A 15,755-nucleotide genomic window follows, 5' to 3' on the forward strand; every position below is an offset into this window, starting at 1 on the left:
AAAGTAGGATGGCTTCAGTAGCTGGTGGTTCCTCATCTCTGGTGCTCAGATGACGAAGCTTCCTCACCACGAGGGGATTGGTTGTTGTTGTTTTTTGTTTTAAAAAAAGGAGTTGAAAAGGCAAATCAAGAGGGTAAAATATTTCCAGAATGCTTGGGAATTATTCAAAACTTCAATAATAGCAGCTCATCTAGAATTTATGCCACAAATTAGGAAAGGTACCCCCAGGGCCAAGAGGACGCCAGCAAGGTTAAGGAGCAGAGTCAAAGAAGTTATGAGGGGAAAGAAGGCTTTCTTTAGAAAATGGGAGCCTTGTCCAAATGCGGGGAACAAAGGGGGACACAAACTCAGACAAAATATATGCAACCAGATAATAAGAGATCACACACACACACATATGCGCCCCATCACTTAAAATATTAGGTCCCACAATTATATATATAACAAGTAGGAAAACAGGAAGGCAATAAGATCTTTGAACAACAAAGGAGTCAAAGGTGTGCAAGTGAAGGAAAAGGAGATTGCAGAGAAGCTGAATGAAGTCTTTGTCTCTTTGTTCACAGCAGGAAATATAGGGCAGATCTTTGTGGCTGAACTAAGCTTTTCAGGAAGGCGGCCTGAAGAACTGAGGTGAAAAGTGGGGACAAAACACTAAGTTTTAGCTCTTAATGGCAAATTTAAAAATGAACAGTCACTGGATCTAGATGGCATTTTGAGATGTAATGTTCTGAACTCCCTCCACAGTAGATCCAAGTGTAAATACGTGTAGATCAGGCATCCCCAACCTGCGGCCCTCCAGATGTTTTGGCCTACAACTCCCACGATTCCTAGCTAACAGGACCAGTAGTCAGGGATGATGGGAATTGTAGTCCAAAACATCTGGAGGGCTGAAGGTTGGGGGTGCCTGGTGTAGATAAACCATATTTCTTAAAGTCACTAGTCTCTGCTGTGCCTTGTTTGCCCAACTGGGTGAGTGTCTGGAATCTTGTGCATCCACTCAGTGGAGATTGTTTTTTTTTTATAAAATTTTTATTGGTTTTACAGAGTTTTTAGAAAACAAACAAACACTTAAAAAGACAAACATACACGTATAATTTCATAACATATTTTCATAAACCTCTTTTCTGGGACTTCCCCATACCCCCCCTTTCTGCATCCCAATGTCCAAAATTTTAAAGCAACTCCCAGTTGTTACTTTCCAACCTCTGTCATCTTAGTCCTCTCTATATTCTGATCTTATATCACTGTATCCCTTTGTTTCTAAGAACCACAACACTTTAACATTCATTAAGTTTATAATAGTCCTTAAGATAACTTTTAAATTTTCTCCATTCTTCTTCCACCGTCTCTTTTCGTTGGTCGCGGATTCTGCCTGTCATCTCGGCCAATGTCATATAGTCCATCACTTTCATCTGCCATTCTTCCAGAGTGGGTAGATCTTGTGTCTTCCAATACTTCGCGATAAGTATTCTTGCTGCTGTTGTAGCATACATAAAAAAAGTTCTATCCCTCTTTGACACCAATTGGCCGACAATGCCCAAGAGAAAGCCCCAATCTCCACTGAGTGGGGCATTGTCCACTCAGTGGAGATTGGGGTGTTGTGTATCAATATGTTTTGTGGGATGTATTGATAGCTGATACAGTACAACTTTTTTGCATCAAAGATGCAGTGATGGGAAAAGTTGTATCAGCGGAATCTCTGGCCAGGCAGAAAATATTTTCATGCCTATAACTGCCCTTGAAATATCTTATTAGTAACCTTTATCCATTTTCTGTACAATAAGTCCAGTTTCTCTATTTGGGGTCAGTAACCATTGTTCAGCATGATGGCAGAAAAGCAATGAAGTGGCAGCTTTAAGCTTTAGACACTGTTCCATAAGGTAGTCTGGTATTTCCCCCAGCTTCTCTTCCCTCATAAGGTCGGTATCATATATTTGAAACTGGAGGATGGGGTGTTCCAGGTTAAAAGCTCAAGTGTACCAGCTTTGATACCATCAGGTGGCTTGGCTTTGGGGCAGAAAAATGAGAATGAGGATATGAAAAGGCAGCCACACTGGCGGAACCACATTTTGAAATGAATGAAGTAATAAACATTACTATCTAGAGATGTGGTCTGGATGACAGTTATGTTCAGAATTTAAAATTACAGAACTGCATTATTGTGATGTTTTGTTTTTTGGTTGGAAGGAAGAAAGAAGCCATTGGAACAAAAAACCCTTTGCAACCTGAATAAAGAAAATATAAGTTACAGCAGGGCTTGTTAGAGAAGGATGGAAAAAAGAGACAATAAAGGGGATGGGAGTGGGAGGAAATTGTCCTGAACATAGTTAAAGGGAGGGTCGGAATTAGAGAAAAACCAAAATATCAGACTGGTAAGGGAAACATAAAGCGCACGTGCAAATATTTTAAAAATACTGCAACTTTTAAGATTTTTATTATTATTATTTTTTAAAACCACAACTTTATATAGAATCATTAACAACCTCTGCATTGGGGAAATTCTGTAATCAAACACACACAAAAGAAACCTAAACCTGGGCACCCAGGTTAATTCCTCTTCTCTCAGGCCTTGGTTAATTAAACAATCCATGGACTTTTAAACTGGGGATGGTCTGTTGTTTTTGTTTGTTATTATGGTATGTATTTTTATGTTTCTATACTGTAAAGCACCCTGTGATCTTCAGATGAAGGGTGGTATAGAAAATAATAATTATAATAAACAAGCCCTGCGGTAGGTGAAGCATTTTCGCACCATTTTTTTTTTTAAGTGCAGAACCTTAAACAGGGCTGCAAAAAAGTTATTTACAAGTGCTGTACATATGAGTAAGCAAAGCTACAATAAATTTTGTTTAAAAGGCCTTGATAGTGCATGCACTGGAATGAATTTTCATTTGTAATGTTGTTTCAGCTCCTGATAAGACATTTGAAGCACTTCTTAGCACCTCAATTCAGCGGCAGGAACAGAGGGAAGAGGTGAGGCCATTGTTACCTTGAAGCAGAAAACTTAAAACGTACAGCACTTCTGAAAGATGACCATCTAGACCCTTCTCAAAGGCCCGACACAGGAATAAATTCCTCAACATCCCTATGCAAATTTTCTCACTGCTCACGGGCTCTAATGCTTTAGGAAGTTGCTCCTAATATTGAACCTGAATCTGCTCTGTGACATCTTAATTCCATTTGCATACAGCCAGCTGGCTAAACAAGTTGTACCAGGTAAAGCATTAGATTTAATCTTTGTTATTCCAGGGGAGGGGGGGGACTTATGTGGATTTTGGTTCTTGGGATTCAGATGAGAGTATGCAATGAACTAAAACCATGCTGCATTAGCTATGTCATGAACCGATCACCTAGCCATGTTGGATCTCAGTGCAGTAACCTTGTAGGGAGAATAATAAAGTTATTACAATCTCAAATTTGTGTGTGTGGGAGAAATAGAAATCTCTGTGACACACGTGGGGGGCATAAATAAAATAATTGGCTGAGTGCCTGGATTCAAAACACAGGGCTAGATGCACCTTTCAGCAGGAGAGAGCCCTAGTAGCAGAGTTTAAATTCACGAAGTCAAGCAGCAAGGTGAAGCATTAGGAATGTATGCTGTTAAACCTTTTGCATATCCCATTTAGTCTGCCCCTCTTGCAAAGAGCAGACCACACACTGCTACTTACAAAACATTCCAAAGGTCAGATTCATGCGTTTATACAAGCAGCAGCAAGGAGAACACAGGCAGGATAGAACATACAGAAAGATAGATTCAAACACATGCTCTTAGCTTGGAGGTTGCTTAGGCAAGTCCTCCTTGATCAGTTACTGGCACAGGGAAAAGATGAGTGGAGAACAAGAAGAAAAAGCTTCACTTTCTCCCTTGTTGGAGAAAGTGGGGAGTTGAACTGAGTCTAGGAACACAACTCTGTAATTTTAACCTCTTCATGCACTAACTAGCACTTATGCATAATTATGTCTGAATGAAATTCCTCCCCCCCAAAAAAAAACCCCCCAGCATAGGAGATGGAAGCATTCCCTCCCATCACAAAATGGCCTTTTTAAATTTATACTTTTTATTGAATAATATTTTATAATTTTCGCTACACACAGATTAGTCTATATGTAAAATGAGTAAAATCCAGATCCTTCAGCCCAAATCAATTTTGGACAGGTTCCTTTTGGACAGAGGCAATTTGGCTGCCATACTGCATGCTCTGGTAACTTCTAACCTTCAATGCACGCTACATGGGGCTGTCCTTGAAGAGAACTCAGAAGCTTCAACTAGTCCAAAATGCAGTAGCTAAATTAATGACTGGGTTTCCATTTATAACTCATATTACCCCCTTTCTAAACAGCTGCACTGGCTTCTAGGCCAAATTCAAAATGCTCACATTAGTGTTTAAAACCCAAAAGGACCCCAATATCTGATGGACTTCCTCCTTCCCCACAGAGTCTCTTAGGTCTTAAGATTAGCAGAGGGGCCCTCTTAGTTGTTCCACTGCTCTCAGAAGTTCATGGGTAGTGGTGATCCAGGAGAGGAATTTGTGGCAGAAATTTCCTCCCCACAGAGGTGTGTCTGGCACCTTTATCATGTAGTCAGTTTCCATCTTCAGGTATGCTGAAGACATACCTCTTGGTGTAGTGGTTAAGAGCAGTAGACTCGTAATCTGGTGAACCGGGTTCACGTTTTCGCTCCTCCACATGCAGCTGCTGGGTGACCTTGGGCTAGTCACACTTCTTTGAAGTCTCTCAGTCCCACTCACCTCACAGAGTGTTTGTTGTGGGGGAGGAAGGGAAAGGAGAATGTTAGCCGCTTTGAGACTCCTGAAGGGGAGTGAAAGGCGGGATATCAAATCCAAACTCTTCTTCTTCTTCTCTTTGGTCTTTGACACTAGCAATACGTATTTTAGGACCCATCCTATTGACTGCAATTTGTTTTAAACTTATTTTAATATGGTATTTTTAATACTGTGATATAAACCGTATATCTGCTAAGGTTAGTGCTCTTTCCCACTCCTTACCCATATTTCCCCTGCAACATAGGAGTAGCTTCAATAGTTCTCACTATGAAGAGGAAATCTCTATGCAAATTTCCCCATTTCCTCAGCATGGGGTGAACACAAGAGCCATATTCTGCAACTGTATTTAAGAACAAACTAACGTGCACTTGTGTTAGCAAACAGGTGGGCCAACATACAGCACACATGACAATTTTATTTTATTTTAATAGACTACTACACACTCACCTTGAAAGCTTATTTCTGCTGCTTTCTGTGAAAAAACTCCACAGCTATGGGGAGTAGAGAACCAAACCCATTTTGGCCAAAGTTACAGCTATTCTACCAGCAGTTTTTGTTTTGTTTTTTTGACATGGTCAAATCTTAGCTGCAATTACAGTAATCTGCTTCAGGTGGTCTACAGTTTTGCTTGTGTTTCCAATCTGCTGCAGCTGGACAGCAAGGTATTTGAATTAAAAAGATCCTCTTGACTTAGCTTATGGGTCAGAGTATTTAACACATAACTTTAGGAAAGGAAGGGAAATATGTGAAGCTTGTGAAAAAACACCGAGGGCGAATATGCGATGCTGCTCCTGCTCCTAACAAAGCAGCGACATGAAGATGGAATTTTCCCACACTCTTTACTATGGAGTCTCAGCTGACAACTTATGCAATTCCTACCCTCTTCTGAACACCCCACCCCCCTGTTCAGACTGATTCTGCATCTGCAAGAACCCTCCCAACATGAATTCACTATGCTAATAGTCATCTTTGCATTGAAATCCACAATCCAAATCACATGGAAGGAGTAACAAAGAGAAGGAAGTGATCCTGTTGTGGGGGGAGGGTTTTTGCAGCTTGCAGTTCCTTTGCTAGTTTCTCAGGGTCAATGGATGTCGTGTTTGAAATTTTCTTTGAGTCACTGTCAGCAAGTGCAACAGGGAATGGGACAGCAGTTTGATAATGAAATGTTAAAGTGCTGCAGCTGTTTGGGGGATGTATTTTTAAAGCATGCCTTAATTTCACAGAAGATTGGCCATGGTTAGGGAAGGGCCAATTTTTGTTTAAAACACACCCGCTCATCTGTACACAACTGGCATTTTCTATTAAAACTGTGGCATGCCTTTTTCAGCAACAGCCCTGCTAGAGTCATAGTCAGGCCCACAGTGTCTGAAAAAAATAGCAGTGAAATGCCCCAAGTGGGAATTGTTCTTAGGCAATTCATCCAGTTGTAGAATATAAGCCACCAGATCACACAACAGGTAGAAAAGCAGCATTTAGAATCACATAGGAATACAAAATCCAGAATTGAATAGGTCCACATGACAGGGATGTTTGAAGATATTCAGGCCATATAGCCACTCAAACACATATACATCTCCTGAGAAAAGGAACTGGCAATGAGTATCCGCTTTATAGAAACCCTCAATATTGGCTAACCCCAGATATGAGAGAAAGAATACGAGACCAAATAAAAATAGCACTAGGTGTGATAGACATGGTTAATATTCTCTTGGTTGGCTGGGAAAGGTTTTAACTTTGGCTGCATGTCCAGGGTTCGTGATCTTTCATTGTTGTGCTTTCTGTATCACGGCCGGATGCGGTAGTCCCTCCACATGTAGACCTTTCACCTCAAGTCCTTTGTTACAGGTTTGTTTTCTTGCTGTTTAATATAGAATAACTTTGAGCCTCTTGGCATACAGGCACTATCAACAGGGAGGAGGCTTTCCACCTAACGTTATTTTAAATCCATCCACCCCCTTTTTAAATGACAATTGGCAGTTAACATATCACGCTGTTGCAGCAGTGTCTTTTAATCGAAATAAATAGAGCCATGCCTTTAAAGAGTTATCCAGCAAGGCCCAGCTGCTTCTAGTATCATTGCTAAGTCTCTACCTCACATGCACACCATACATTTAAAGCATATGGCTTCCCCCCCAAAATTCTGTAGAACTGCAGTTCCCAGCACCCTTAACAAACTGCAGTTCACATGATTCTTTGGAGGAAGCCATGTGCTTTATGCTGTGGAAATAAACAGCCAAAGGCTACACTCTTAAAAAAAGAAGAGTTTTTGTGGCTCCATTGACTGTTTTGTTAACCTCATTCAAACATTCTTCCCCCATTCGGGAAGGTGGAAAGAAGAGACACATTCCCTGATCCTCGGGGTCTAAGTGCTGCCCCCAACAAATGGAGGGCTTTGGGGTGTACCTGGGTGTTAGCTAGGTTGGCACCCATCAAGGGCTAAGGCCCAGGGTGTGTGTGCAAAAATCACACCTCTCCACTCTGACCTTGAATCTTACTAGGCTGCTACAACACACACAGACCCATTTTCTTCTACCCTCCACTGCCAATCCTTGACAGCAAAACAAGGACACGTATTAAAGAATATATCTTATTAGAAGTGTGTGCACTGAAAGAGTCAAAGGATCTGCATTCAAAAAGGCCTCATTTGACCACAGTTGCTATCTGATCTTAGATCTTTGTATTCTAAAGCAGCATTCCCCAATCTGGTGCCCCCCAGATTATAGACTACAACTCCCATAAGCCTTTGCCAGAACTCATGATATCTATATGCTACTTCTAGGACCAGAGGCTTCAGGACTCTGAATACCTGTTGCTGGGGAGCAACAACATGGGAGGACTAATGCCCTCATGTTGAGTTTGTGGACCTCCTATATGCAGCTGGTTGGCTGAGGCATGGACTAGGATCTAAAGCAACAGGGTTCCTTCTATGTTCCTAGGATGAGGGTGATAGGCATTCAAGATCCATTTCCAGCACGCCTCATTTAGTTTCAGAAAGGCTTAACCATTGAAAAGAAACATGTTTTCAACCCATCATTTGAGACCTTATTCAAAATGGATTCATTTCCTTTCAGGGACACCAAATTAAGCATGATCTGCTCCAATGTGAGCCTCAAACATTAATCAAAATTACAATGGAATAATGGAAACATATAGCACAAACCCCCATAAATGGGAACTTTATTAAACTAGCAAGATAAACTCAGAAATGTATAAATGGTCCATTAAATACATCCAGTTCATTTTTACAGATACTTCTTATATAGAAATTTACTTACAGTTTCCGAACATGTAACATTTAAATTATTTTCTCTTTTCAAGCTTACTACCATCAAAAGGTAATAAAAAAAATCCAACACCTGCTTTTGCAGATGAGCACACAAAAAGATACAGGTAGCGCCAAATGGACAGATTACTGCATTCAAACCATGGAGGGAGGAGTACCCAAGAAGCTTATAAAACCAACAACAAGGATTCCTTCCAAGCACCTTTACTATAAAGAGGGAGCCCAAGTCAACTATCACACTGAGATGGTGTCTTGTCTGAGAGGGCCCAATAGCACACTTGGTGACATTCTGGCATACTTTCTGAGGAGTTCTGAAAACTATTTCTATAATGGGACAAAGAAATAAAAATGTAAGGCCATGAACTGAAATAGTAGAATTGGTTGGTGGAGTCAAGTTCAGCATGGTGCCTCTCTGCTGACAAAAGAGTCTGAGCCAATGGAGGCTCCATGAACTGAAATGGAGGGAGTTTATTTTAGCAAATCTATCCGTTCTCCTGCAGACATCTACCACATCACTCCTGAAGTTCCCCCACTCCCTTGAGCAGATGGGAGTCGGACAGGGGGCTGCAGAAGGAAGGGAGAATTGTCTTCCTTCTGCTAGTGGAAGCATCTGCTAGATCAAAGATTTCCCCATCAATGGAGGGACTCAACTCTCAAGATTCAATTGTCACATCAGTGCAAGTGTCTTGTTGTGACTGGTTACGCTTAGTATTAGGTGAAGGAAGGAAGAAAAAGTGGGAAGTGTTAATGGGGAGGGATGACCAGCTCAAAGTCATCTGTCCAACTATTTCCATTGCATGGGTATTTTTAATAAAAAGGGTTTTCATAGATGACTTGGATAGCAACTATTTAAGTACATAGGCTGAACAGCAACAGCCAGTTTCCCCACCTACATATATGTATCTGGAAAGGGACCAAAGGGAAGGCAGAACTCGTAGTGACAAGTTTTTCCTCATTCTCTGTATCTTAGTCTGACCTGATGTCATTTTTTTTGCAGTGAACTAGAGTCTTTTTTATATATAAAAACAAAGCTTATCAAAAAAGTGAAGTTTAAAAAGTAGTGTTAAAATCTGCATCAGGAGCAAAATAAGCTTAATTTACCAAAAATTTGGGGGGGGGGAGCTTTTTGTCACGCAAAGAAGGAACTTGCATGTTTTGGGCCAGCTGGTCATTTTGATAAAAGAAAATAGGCAGCAGGGAAATCAAAGGCTCTTCCCCATAAGAGCCATAGCAGCATTTTAAAGTCACCTGACAGTAGTTAAAAACGAATGGGAATGAGAATTGGCAGGGAAAGTGCTCTGCTAGAGGTTGTAGCCCTCGTAGTATCTGTGATGTGTAATATAAATATGGCACTTTTGTATATGCCAAAAGCTGGCAAGTTTGCATGTTAACTGACACAAGGCAAGTCACCTGTAGCCATTTCCCCCCAGCTACTACTTGTGGTTTCTGAAAGTCACAACCTTCAGGCTAATCCTACTAATTCCAGCAACAGTCATTCCATTGGCTATTCTATTTGTACATGCAAGGCAGTTTTGTCACACTCTTGGAGAATAAACCTTCTGCCCAGCAGAGTTTCCCCTCCTTCCTACAGACACACATACAATTTAAGACATGCTGCAAATCCCTCAGATGATATTACAACCAACGCCCCTCCCCACCGCAACACAGCAATATCCTGTTTGATCCTATTATAGGCCAGAGGTTCTTTGTGTCCAATTGCCAGCAATGGACCCAGCAACAGACACTTTTTTTCTTGGACCCAATGAATTAAAGCGATCCACATCTGCTTTCCATACTTCCCCAAGAAAGAATTCAGGACGGCATTTTCAGAAAAGCAGTGTTCATACAACTGGCCATAATCCCTAGCTCTGTTTTCCTTTCCTTTTCATTAAACAGATCCATTCCTTTAGCGTGTAAAATTCATGTAGAGGTACTATCTCCCAAAAGCAAAGGAACTTTGTTACAGCAATTCCATCACAGTAATGGTCAATACATTCAGTTCAGACATACAACAGGATCCACACAATGTACCTTTAGTTTGCATTTGGTATTATTAATACGTTAACATTTGGAGTTATTTCACACAGCAGGAAAATGCAGTGTTTAAAAGAGCTGGTTTTCACATTCTGTATTGCCAAACACTACACACACCCTTTATTTTCAAAAGTGATTCAGCAGTTTCCCTATTGTAGTCTGATTTCCATCTTTACATTTGAGGGATGTTGACCTTTCCATTATCATTTGTTCCTTTAGCACGGGCTCCGCTTTAACACTTAGAAGGTCACCATTGTCAGTGTTCCTTTTGATAAACCTAGCACTGTTGGCCCGCTTGAGCGTGCCTCCACCACTTTCCCTTGGATAAGAATCGTCAGAGGCTGTTGTCATCTTCATCCTAGGAAGCCTCTGAGACAGAGACCTTGTGAGGGCCGGAGCTTTGGAAGGGACTGGCAAATCCACCTTGGCGCATTTTGAGGAAGAGGCCACTGTATTCCTTGCAAAGCTCGGAACTGGAGCTGGTGTCTTGGGGACAGGGGCCGTTGTGCTTTTGCTGGCTTCTGTAGGGGATGGGGGTTTGGTCAAAGAGCGGCACATCTTGGTTTCGTCATTCTTCGACTTGGGGACATACCTGACTGGTTTGGAGCTTGGCTTTTTGAAGGAGCCCTTGTGCTGGAGCGGCTCCCTCTCAAAATGGCCGCTACTTGAAGCTGCCGCCCCCCTCTGGAATTTCGGCTCCTCTACAGATGTGCTCTGCCTGTACTGAGGTTTTGGCGCTGCCTCTGCGGAGTTGCCCCGGATGGAGTTGCGACGCGTGAGTCGTGCTTCAGGTGCACCGGTGTCTCGGGGTGCTGGCTTAGGATCTGGCTTTTTGGTACAGCTTGGGGGTGCTGCTTTAGTTGATCTGGAAATGGGCACTACTTTTCTCATGCTTGCGTTCTCCGAAGAATTCAGCGTTCTGACTGACGGTCTGGGTGGGTTGAGTGGACCACTGCCGGGTTTTGCAGCACTTGAAGATTTATCTTTCAGAGAATTCCTCTTTGGCCCCACGGCATCTTTGCTTCTCACAGGTTTTTCCTTTGGGAGACCTGACTTGCTGCCGGAGTCATCCTTATCAGCAGAAAGCGAGTTCAGGCCCAAAACGGCATCACCACCAGCCTGAAGATCATTCCTAAAAGGGGCAATAGCACCGTCTTTGCTGTTCACTTTGTTGTTGCCCCCGAGCCTTGGATCATTTCCTTCTGGCAGATCAAACATCAAAGAACAGTCAGAAGTCTCAGATACATAGAACATTGGTCCATGTGCCTTATTTCCTGAAACACTACCATCTGAGGATGTGGGGCTATCACTGCCTGGTTCCAGACCCTCAGGGGCATGACCTGCTACTTTGGCTGCATGGTCAGCTTTTGATTTTCTGAAGGCTGGTACAGGTGGAGCTACTATGCCCGGAGTGTATAAGCTTGAGTCACCCAGAGTCTCCAAACCTCTCACATCAGCCTCAAAATGTACTGCAGATAGGTCCTCCACATCATCTGGTTCATGGGGGTCAAGCTTCAGCAGCCCTGGAACATGTTCATCTTCTTCAAGGGACAAGTCCCAGGGGGCTGCATCTGTGGCTTTCGTACAAGGCACATCGAATCTATACTTGTCATTGTCAGCACTCTCTTGGTCGCTGTAGAGATTAGCATGGGCAGTGCTATCGTCCTCAAGGCTTACCATGTGATCAGAATGAGATGGGGGCAACTGGAAGTAGCTGCACTCCACGCCTTCTTCTGGTGCCTGGTGCAAGTGCAAGTTGGTTAAACCAAGATCTCCAGGCTCTCTAGATTCAGTCCAGGCCACGCTGGGTCTTGCTTGACCTGCATGCTCACGAGGAAGGCTGTTGGACTTGTTTGGATCCTCACCCTTTGAGGTCTCCAGGAAACTCAACAGCTCTCTGTCTGCAGTGACTCCCAGGGAATGCCGGGAACGCCTGGTGCTGACATTTCTGTAAGAAGGACTTTGTGGTCTCTGCTGCAAGAAGGGCAGAAATTCTTCAAGTCCTCTCTTTGTCAACATCCCAACATCATTTTCACTGCTGCTCCTGCCAAAAGCTCCAAGATCCCCGGCAACCCAGGATCGGCGTTTTAGCTCCAACTCCTTTAATCGCTGTTGCTGTTGAAGTTCTTGTGCCTCTCTTTCCTTGTTTTCCTGTTTAGAAAGAGAGAAGGAGAGGGGGAAATAAATTCAAAATTTTAAAATTTAACATTTTTACATTTTCTTCCCTGCCATTTGAGTTTGGTTCTTGAGTACAAATTACTATGACAACAATTTTCTGCTTAGGTACCGGTTAAAGCAGGAAAACTCTCCCTCCCTCCAAAGCATCTATTTAGGCCTGGCTGGTGAAGATGTTATGACATACTTGCTTTTCATGCTCAGGTTCATTATCCTGCAGCTTTCTTTGCAATTCAACTTAATCTGAATATTGTTCTGAACCCTAGTTAAATGGTACTGCTTAAGGAAGCCGCCAATTAAAAAAGAAAACAAGAAAACTATAATGCAGGTCAGCCTGGTAAATGTAATAAAATTCTTGGTCAGGTTAAACTTTCACAAACAGAGTATATTGGGCACAGAAGGATAAATTCTTAGATATTTATTACTTCTAGTCTCAAAGTGCTCTCTCAAATAAGAAGTTGCTGTTTATTTAAAGGGCAAAGGTGCCTGTGACATGATGTTTCTTGCTCTTTCTTGAACAGGAAACTCTAAACCTTTGCTCATACATGAATGTATGCAACCTAAAAGCACTATGCAACCTAAAAGCACTAAAGCAAACTAAACATTTTGTGGTTTTGGAACACTTACAAGTGGAGCATGTGAAGCTGTCTTATACCTGGTCAGACTGTGCATCTTTTTAGACAAGGCATGCAGCTCCTTGTAGGCATGGGCATACAGAGAGCTGCCCACGCTTCTGAGGAGCAGCTCCTCCTTCAACAGTGGCGAAAGCCACACCTCCAGTGGAGCAGAGGGGGAATGGGAAAGCTGAGCGAGGTGAGGGCTCAAAGATGCTACTGAGAGCCCTAGCGCCTCACCTAGCCCAGCCGGCCAGGAAACAGGCACGCCGTTTCCGTCGCCCAGTACGCAGAGGGGTGAAACACAAGGAGGGAAGGCGGAGATTTGGGGTGTCTAAGTTCTTATGCTGGGGGGGGGGGACCGGAAGGGGCCACTCCCGGAATCTGCAAGTGTTGAGACGGACATGAACTTTCTGGTCCTGCACTGTAAATAGTTTGCACAAATAAAAACCTGCTAAAGATAGGTCAGAAACCTGCCTGGTTACTCGTGAGCAACCACCTCACCGCCTGACACCCCACTATGGTTAAATTCAATTTCTGAGCAAGGGTTGAATTTGGTAAGGAAAGTCAAATTCAGTAGAAGGTTTCCCCAGCCACTCTGGGCAGCTTACAGCCAAATATGTTTTCCTCACACAACATATGTGCAAATTGACCCAACAGATAAAGGATTTCCCCTGTTTTCTATGCAAATCTATAAATCAAGGTATAACAGTTAGGTTAGGGTTTAGCCTCCTGAGCATCCTTGGATCGGTTGCAATACTGTTGCAGCCTGGGACTTCTGCCACAGATGGATTTAGGGGAGTGTGAGCAGTCTGCCTGCAGTGGGTGTCAAGATGAGAGGGTGCCACAACAACAATGGACAATGGAAGGCAAGAGGTGGGGGGGGCACCAAATTTTGGTGTCACACAGGATGCTGCTGAAATCTTAAAGCCCAAAGTCCACCACAGATTCTGCTGATGGGGTTTGTTAGGTGACTCCTGCCCAATGGGAGGTGTTCAATGCTAGTCCGACTCAGAGTAGACCAACCGAAGTTAATAAACATAGAACTGTACAATCATGATTAACCTGGCTTCATTCATTTCAATGGGTGTACTCTGCGAAAGACTAGCATTCAATTCCACCCAGAGGCTTACCAAAGGCATACAAGAAGAACCATGGAGGAGTAGGAATTGCAACCCAGGTTTCCTACTGCCATATGTCCCAAACTCTAATGGATACCCCCTCCATTTAACACTTCTCTCTCTAATGGATGCCCCAGAGCTGAAACATAAAATGGCACACACCACTCTCTTCATCCAGTTAGCAGCATTTTTATTCTGAGAAGCAACACCTGCTGCATACTAAAAAACGTACACTGAGTGCACCTGCTTACACTGCTGTTCAAGGCCACAGATGCATGACCTTTTGGATCAAAAGGAGCCAAGTATACATATATGACTCCAGGCACTTTGCCTATTGTCATTTTAAAAAAGCACCAGAAAGATTGCAGTGTTTGCATGCCTCGGGCACAGAGGCCAATCGTGTGGCCACCTGCAGTTTTATCTCTAGACAATGGCTGGTGGTGTCTTTGCTCCCACCCAAAAAAACTGGGCTACAAGACAATGGACTACACAAGACAATGGACCTGATAATGCCCCTTTCCCCTCACCCATTAATACAAACCAAGAAAAAGCATTGTGGGGATTTGCTTGCAGAGATCTAAAGCACTATACAAATTTAATAAGTAAGTAAATTAAAATAATCCTAAACTGTGCCCAGCAAACAATGAAATTTAAACAGCTATAGCTTAATAAAATCTTTTCTGTAACAAAATGTTGGTTTGAGGTTGGAAGAAGCCATTGTTGCAACAGGTGTCCTACAACACACACAACTTTGTTCCATTATATTAAAGTTACCAGACGTCCCCATTTCCCAGGGACAGTCCCTGGATTTACAAATCAGTCGCCATACAAAATCCACTGAAGTTGAAAAGTGTCCCCGGATTCACTGAAAAAAAATCTGGTAACCTTACATATCATATGAAGGATTACCACTATTAAAATCATCCAACAGTAATGCAGTTTAGTTGCATAAATGTCAGTGGATATTTCAGGTAATATTCAACGAAGTTTTACTCAGAATAAATTCTTTAAAGTCAATCGGCATGATTAAGTTAGATCTGTTAATTTCAAAAAGCCAAGTACAATTTAGCTGAATACTGCTCTCATAGTTTTGTAGAGACGTTCTTCTTACCTTAACGGCTTTGCTGAACCTAAGACAAAAATCCCTAAATATCTGAAAACATTCTTCCAGTTTCATGGTTTCTTTATCTTCGCATAAGAAGTCCATAAGGGCGTGTGATTCCTTCAGCAGTTCCCGTTTCCAGCGCTCCAGCTCTTTTATCTCTTTTACAGCAAACTTAAAATAAAACCGAAATAAAAATTAGATCCAAACAGAGACTGACCAGTTTTAGCATCTGTTAAAGTCTAGGATTAATGGGCCTTCTGGTGGTTCCCTCATTGTGAGAAGTGAGGTTACAGGGAACCAGACAGAGGGCATTCTCAGTAGTGGCGCCCGCCCTGTGGAACACCCTCCCTTCAGATGTGAAGGAAATAAGCAGCTATCCTATCTTTAAAAGACATCTGAAGGCAGCCCTGTTCAGGGAAGTTTTTAATATTTAACGCTGTCCTGTTTTTAACACTTGATTGGGAGCCGCCCAGAGTGGATGGGGAAACTCAGCCAGATGGGCGGGGTATAAATTATTATTATTATTATTATTATTATTATTATTATTATTATTATTATTAATGTTAACTGGCTCGAGACTACAGGACTATAGTGTTTGGAGCTGTTTGGCTGAAGCTTTGCTGCCCTAGATGAACT

General features: G+C 42.5%; 1 protein-coding gene across 2 annotated transcripts in view; it reads right to left on the reverse strand.

Annotated features, from left to right (window-relative positions):
* Positions 1-7,937: 7,937 nt before the first annotated feature.
* Positions 7,938-15,755, reverse strand: part of FHDC1 (FH2 domain containing 1) — a 51,427-nt gene continuing 43,609 nt past the window's right edge. The window contains exons 11-12 of one of the 2 annotated variants that reach the window (XM_081208327.1): positions 15,126-15,290; positions 7,938-12,255 (exon numbers count right to left, since the gene is read on the reverse strand). In XM_081208327.1, the coding sequence (XP_081064453.1) occupies positions 10,231-12,255; positions 15,126-15,290 (2,190 nt within the window). In that variant the 3' untranslated portion in view covers positions 7,938-10,230. The remainder of the gene's footprint in view (positions 12,256-15,125; positions 15,291-15,755) is intronic. The other variant, XM_081208328.1, reaches the window with a different exon arrangement.

The sequence above is a fragment of the Podarcis bocagei genome (assembly GCF_964188305.1).
Source record: "Podarcis bocagei genome assembly, chromosome: 9".
NCBI classification, from domain to species: domain Eukaryota; kingdom Metazoa; phylum Chordata; class Lepidosauria; order Squamata; family Lacertidae; genus Podarcis; species Podarcis bocagei.